The 6,718-nt window shown below is 51.9% G+C and overlaps 1 protein-coding gene across 5 annotated transcripts in view; it reads left to right on the forward strand.

Moving 5' to 3' along the window:
* TSPAN18 (tetraspanin 18) overlaps positions 1 to 6,718 on the forward strand; it is a 204,526-nt gene that overhangs the window by 194,620 nt on the left and 3,188 nt on the right. For all 5 annotated transcript variants that reach the window (XM_040259068.1, XM_040259066.1, XM_040259064.1 and 2 more), the window contains one exon: positions 6,064 to 6,147. In XM_040259068.1, coding sequence (XP_040115002.1) covers positions 6,064 to 6,147 — 84 coding nt within the window. The remainder of the gene's footprint in view (positions 1 to 6,063; positions 6,148 to 6,718) is intronic.

Here is a 6,718-nt window from a genome sequence, read left to right on the forward strand (position 1 = left end):
TGGTCATCTGCGCCCTCCTTCCATTCCTCTTCCTCGAGGGGCTGGAATGGGGTCCAAGTCAGAAGAAGCACATGAGGCCCCAGCAGAGCCTGGCCAGAGGGGACTCACTGAGTCCTGGCAGCATCTTCTGGCCTCCCTCTGCCCTGGCTGCTTTCCCTGAGGGCGTCTCAGTAGCAGGGCCTCCGTCAGCCAAGCCATCTGCTTGCTTCAGCCCAGGGTGAACCTTTGGTGTCAGAGCCCGACAGAGGGCAGATGAGCAGTTAAGGCCCCGGGTGCCCCACCCGCAGCAGGCGAGGGGTGCAGGGACAACTTCCCTCGGCCAAATAAGCTCCCCTCCAGGCCTAAGAAGGCCCCCCAGGCCCAGGTGAGGCATGTGAAAGTCAACATCAAGTTCAGAAGGGGGTTACTGCTTCTCCCATCCCCTATGGTACAGGGGTGCAGGTGTGTGTGTGGCGGGGTCCACTGCTCCCCAGCTTGTAGAGGGCAAACCCAGTTCTGCACTCAGACATCTCCCACCCCCAGGCTGTGCTCTGAGGGGCCCAGAGAGAAAACGCATGGTCCTAACGGGACTGAAGGGTGGATTCCCTGCCAGCACTGTTCCACGTGCTTTATCCATAGCATCTCATCTTATCCTCACACAAGTCCTAGGAAGTAGTTAGCCTACACAGGCCCCAGTCTTTGGATGGGGCAAAGGAGACTGAGAAAAAGTTAAGTACAGGCACACCTTGGAGAGACTGAGGGTTCGGTTCCAGACCATTGCAATGGAGCGAGGGACAGGAAATTTGTGGTTTCCTAGTGTCTATAAAAATTATGTTCAGGGACTTCCCTGGAGGTCCAGTGGCTAAGACTCTGGACTCCCAGTGCAGGGGCCCAGGTTTAATCCCTGACTGGGGAACTAGATCCCACATGCCACAACTAAGACCTCGCACAGCCAAAGAAATAAGCAAATGTTTTTTAAAAAACGGTTTTTACACTACACCTTAGTCTGTTATATGCGCAATCACTTTACATCAAAAGAAAAAAATCAGTATGCATGCCACAATTTTAAAACATTGTATTGCTAAAAAATGCTTACTGTCATTTGAGCCATCAGCAAGAGGCAGTGTGTGCTAAGTTGCTCAGTCATGTCTGACTCTTTGCGACCCCATGGATTGCAGCCCGCCAGAGTCCTCTATGGAGAAGGCAATGGCACCCCACTCCAGTGTTCTTGCCTGGAGAATCCCAGGGACGGGAGAGCCTGGTGGGCTGCCGTCTCTGGGGTCGCACAGAGTCGGACATGACTGAAGCGACTTAGCAGCAGCAGCAGCAGCAGCAGACTCCTCTGTCCATGGGATTCTCCAGGCAAGAATACTGGAGTGGGTTGCCACGCCCTCCTCCAGGGGATCTTCCTGACCCAGAGATCGAACCCACATCTCTTACATCTCCTGTGTTGGCAGATGAGTGCTTTATCCATAGCATCTCATCTTATCCTCACACCAGTCCTAGGAAGTAGTTAGCCTACACAGGATACTTGCTTCCCCTAGTCCCACCTGGAAAGCAAGACGTAGTAGTCACATCAAAGATCACTGATCACAGATCCCTGTGACATATCTGATAAGAATGAAAATGCTGGAAATACGGTGAGAATTACCAAGATGAGACACAGAGGCATGAAGTGAGCAACCACTATTGGAAAAATGGCACCAATAGCCTTGCTCAATGCAGGGTTGCCACAAACCGTCAATTTCTAAAAACATACAATATCCGTGAAGCACAATAAAACGAAACGTGCCTGTAAGTTCACCCAGTAAGCAAGTGGCCAGTGTTACCTGTGTAACCCCTTCTCCCCAGGTTACTGGTGCTTCTTGCCTGGGTGGCCCCTGAAAGCACATCGTAAGTCTAGGCTGTGTTGGGTAGAGGGAGTGGGGGGGTGGAGTATTGGTGGCAGGAGGTGGACTCGGGGGTGGAGGGAGGAGATGAGTGGCAGCCTCAAGGAATGATGGGAGGCTGGAAGCACCTCTCCCAGGCTTCTCCCAGTCTCCTTCCCTTTCCTCTGGAGCAGCCCCGCTTGCTGCTGCTGTTTTTCTATATGTCGGGGTTCTGACGCTTTAAAAAGAGCTAAACAGAGCTCCCCAGGTGGCGCCAGTGGTAAAGAACTCACCTGCCAATACAGGAGACAAAGGGTGATCCAAAGAGCTGAGAAAAGAAGATAAGGCAAAGGAGAAAAGGAAAGATATACCCATTTGAATGCAGAGTTCCAAAGAATAGCAAAGTGAAAGTGAAGTTGCTCAGTCATGTCCAACTCTTTGTGACCCCATGGACTGTAGCCCCACAGGCTCCTCGGTCCATGGGATTTTTCCAGGCATGAATACTGGAGTGGGTTGCTATTTCCTTCTCCTAAAGGAGAGGTAAAAAAGCCTTCCTCAGTGATCAATGCAAAGAAATAGAGGAAAACAATAGAATGGGAAAGACGAGAGATCTCTTCAAGAAAATTAGAGATACCGAGGGAATATTTCATGCAAAGATGGACACAATCAAGGACAGAAATGGTATGGGCCTAACAGAAGCAGAAGATATTAAGAAGAGGTGGCATGAACACACAGAAGAACTATACAGAAAAGTCTTCATGACCCAAATAATCACGATGGTGTGATCACTCACCTAAAGCCAGACATCTTGGAATGTGAAGTCAAGTGGGCCTTAGGAAGCATCACTATGAACAAAGCTAGTGGAGGTAATGGAATTCCAGTTGAGCTATTTCAAATCCTAAAAGATGATGCTGTGAAAGTGTTGCACTCAGTATGCCAGCGAATTTGGAAAACTCAGCAGTAGCCACAGGACTGGAAAAGATCAGTTTTCATTCCAATCCCAAGGAAAGGCAATGCCAAAGAATGCTCAAACTATCGCACAATTGCAACCATCTCACATGCTAGCAAAGTAATGCTCAAAATTCTCTAAGCCAGGCTTCAGCAATATGTGAACCATGAACTTCCAGATGTTCAAGCTGGATTTAGAAAAGGCAGAGGAACCAGAGATCAACAGAGATTGTCAACATCCGCTGGATCATGGAAAAAGCAAGAGAATTCCAGAAAAACATCTACTTCTACTTTATTGACTACGCCAAAGCCTTTGACTGTGTGGATCACAACAAACTGTGGAAAATTCTTAAAGAGATGGGGATACCAGACCACCTGACTTGCCTCCTGAGAAATCTGTATGCAGGTCAGGAAGCAACAGTTAGAACTGGACATGGAACAACAGACTGGTTTCAAGTCAGGAAAGGAGTGCATCAAGGCTGTATCTTGTCACCCTGCTTATTTAACTTATATGCAGACTACATTATATGAAATGACGGGCTGGAGGAAGCACAATGAAGATTGCTGGGAGAAATATCAGTCACCTCAGATATGCAGACGACACCACCCTTATGGCAGAAAGTGAAGAAGAACTAAAAAGCCTCTTGATTAAAGTGAAAGAGGAGAGTGAAAAAGTTGGTTTAAAGCTCAACATTCAGAAAACTAAGGTCATGGCATTTGGTCCCATCACTTCATGGCAAATAGATGGGGAAACAATGGAAACAGTGAGAGACTTTATTTTGGGGGGCTCCAAAATCCCTACAGATGGTGACTGCAGCCATGAAATTAAAAGACACTTCTTGGAAGAAAAGTTATGACCAACCTAGACAGCATATTAAAAAACAGAGACTTTACTGTGCCAACAAAGGTCCGTCTGGTCAAAGCTATGGTTTTTCCAGTGGTCATGACTGGATGTGAGAAGACTATAAAGAAAGCTGAGCGCCAAAGAATTGGTGCTTTTGAATGTGATGCTGGAGAAGACTCTTGAGAGTCCCTTAGACTGCAAGGAGATCCAACCAGTCCATCCTAAAGGAGATCAGTCCTGAATATTCATTGGAAGGACAGATGCTGAAGCTGAAACTCCAATACTCTGGCCACCTGATGTGAAGAACTGACTCATTTGAAAAGACCCTGATGCTGGGAGGGATTGAAGGTGGGAGGAGAAGGGGATGACAGAGGATGAGATGGTTGAATGGCATCACCGATTTGATGGACATGAGCTTGAGTAAACTCTGGGAGTTGGCAATCAACAGGAAAGCCTGGCATGCTGCAGTCCATGGGGTCGCAAAGAGTTGGACACAACTGAGCGATTGAACTGAACTCAAAGTGATACAGGTTCGATCCCTGGGTCAGGATGTTCCCCTGGAGGAAGGCATGGCAACCCACTCCAGTATTCTTGCCTGGAGAATCCCAATGGACAGAGGAGCCTGGCAGAGTCAGACCTGACTGAAGTGACTTAACACAAACACAGGCAAACAGAGCAAGGGGGTTGGCGATTTGAGTTCCGCCCCAACACGGGTCTGCAGGCAGATCCAGGATGGCCCCAGGCCTGGCCGGCTGCATGGGGCTTCCCTGCTGGCTCTGAAGCCACCTCCGGCCATGCTGGGTTCCAGACCAGCTGGCCTGTGGGAGGGCGCCCTTAGGGCTTCAACCACACAGCGCTTGGCGGGGCTCCCAGTCAGCTAAGGCCTTCTTTCCTTGTCGTCCTTGCCAGGCCTGGGGTGTCTCAGCCTGACCATGGCACAGGCCTTAGAAATCGCCTGGGGCACCTGCTCGCCACGTAGGTTCCCAGGCTCCACACCAGATCCCCCCGATCCAGAGTCCCGGGGGTGCGGCCTTGGCCTGTGTGTTGTTAACTACCTCCCAGGAGATTCTGACATCCTTCAGCCCCAAGAACACCGTGGATCCAGCTCACCATGCTGGGGGGTCTGTTCCTCTGGGGGCATCCCGTATGTTTGCGGGGTGCTCAGACAGGGGCCTGTGGGGGCCTTCCCTGCCCAGCCCCCACCAGCCTCCAGCAGGAGGGCCCATGCAATCCGCCTGGCCACTCTGCCCAGGTCAGGTCCTGCTGTCCGCCTGCCCAAGTGCAGCCTCGTGGTGTATCATTTCCACTTCCAGCCAATGAGGCAGAGCTGGGTGACTGACAAGGTGCGTGAGCCCCCAAGAATCACCTAAGAAGCACCCCCAAATCTCAACAGGACCCAGACACAGCCACTGTCACCCAAAAGGGACCAGGCGTGATTCCCTAACCCCCACCCTGGCGACTCCTTCCCTTGCAGGTCCTCTGGCTGGGCCCAAGGAATATGCGGATTCTCCTAAAAGAAAGAAAATTCTCTCTCTTTAAAAATACATTCCTTTCAAAGCAAATACCATGCATCAGTCTCTGATCAGCCTGGTGCAGAGAGAGGGCGTGTGGGCACAAAGATGACCCAAGACATGAGGCACTCGGGGGCAGATGGGGTGGCAGTCATATGCTGGTATGCTGGCCCTCTCTTTCTGGCTCATCTCTCACTGGCTCCATCTCTGTCTCAGTCTGTATATCCCGAGGACTGCTTGAGAAAGCAGTAATAGCACAGGGATTCAATCCATTTAGAAGGGGCACTGTGAGAGCTGAGCTGGTCCTGGAAGGCTGCCTGGAGGTGGTGAGGTATGTGCTAGGTCTTGAAGAATGGGCTGGCTTTCCTTAGGGCGGAGGTTGCAAACCAAAATCCTGCTGCCGGGCTGGTAATGGGGAGGAGTAGAAAGGGTGGGTGTGGAATGATAGAAGATGGTGGGGACTGCGAATCCCCAGGGAGCACCTGTCCCCAGGGAGAGCCACATAGAAATGATGGCCTACCTTACTGGATCTTCTGATCTTTTTGAGAGCAGAAGGGAGTCCAGACATTTACTGGAAAATTTCCAATATTCCCATCAAAAGAGAAAAAAGGGTCTGTGTCTGATTGAGCAGCAGTCAAGCTGGCCATTTTCAGCCTTGCCTCAGGGGCTGGAGGGCCAGGTGGGTCTCTGGTGCGTTGCTTCCAAGTTGCTGGGTCTATGGGCTTCCTGCCTCCCAGCCCCTCCCTGCTAAACTCTCCCACCAGCAGTGGGACAGGGTAGGCTGGCTGCTGCCTGAGCTCTGGGGCCACATGCCAGTGCCCGGGCTTCACTCCCCAGTCAGGAGGCTGGCCCTGACCCCTGTCCCTCCTGGCTTTGGCCTCACCTCTGGTCCTTCTCCCCCCGCCGCCCCCAGGGCTGTTACACGGTGATCCTCAACGCCTTCGAGACTTACGTCTACCTGGCCGGAGCCCTGGCGATAGGGGTGCTGGCCATCGAGGTAAGTGAAGGCCCCCACTCCTGCAGTTCCGCAGAAGCAAGACACCCTCACAGGGTCTGGGGCAGACACTCCCTTACAGCCTGCACCCCCAGCCTACCTCCACCTCCAGATCCCTAGCTCAGGACCCAATGGGACCCCACTTCGGGGACTATGGGGTGATAAGCCCAGCCGTGCCTGTCTGCTCCCTGAGTTGTTATGGGGCTCTGGACACATCTGAGCAAGTCTCCGGGCAATGGGGGTAGACAGGCCCTGAGAGTCACTCGCCCCCTAACCCCTGCACCCCCCCCAAGGTCCAGAGTGAACTCTGAAGGATCAGTGCAGCTGATCTGAGGGAGGGGCTACAGCCTTTGCTGCTGCTGCTGCTGCTAAGTCGCTTCAAGAGCCTGTGGTCTGGGGGACTGTGCCTTCTGCTACTTGCAGGAGCTCTGGCATCGGGGTACAAGCCAGCATGAATAAATAGGCATCCCTGAGTCATCAGCAGGCCAACAGGCTCCCCTGTCCCTGGGATTCTCCAGGCAAGAATACTGGAGTCGGTTGCCATTTCCTTCTCCAATGCATGAAAGTGAAAAGT

Source organism: Oryx dammah, unplaced genomic scaffold (genome assembly GCF_014754425.2).
Source record: "Oryx dammah isolate SB20612 unplaced genomic scaffold, SCBI_Odam_1.1 HiC_scaffold_17, whole genome shotgun sequence".
In the NCBI taxonomy this organism is placed as follows: Eukaryota; Metazoa; Chordata; class Mammalia; order Artiodactyla; family Bovidae; genus Oryx; species Oryx dammah.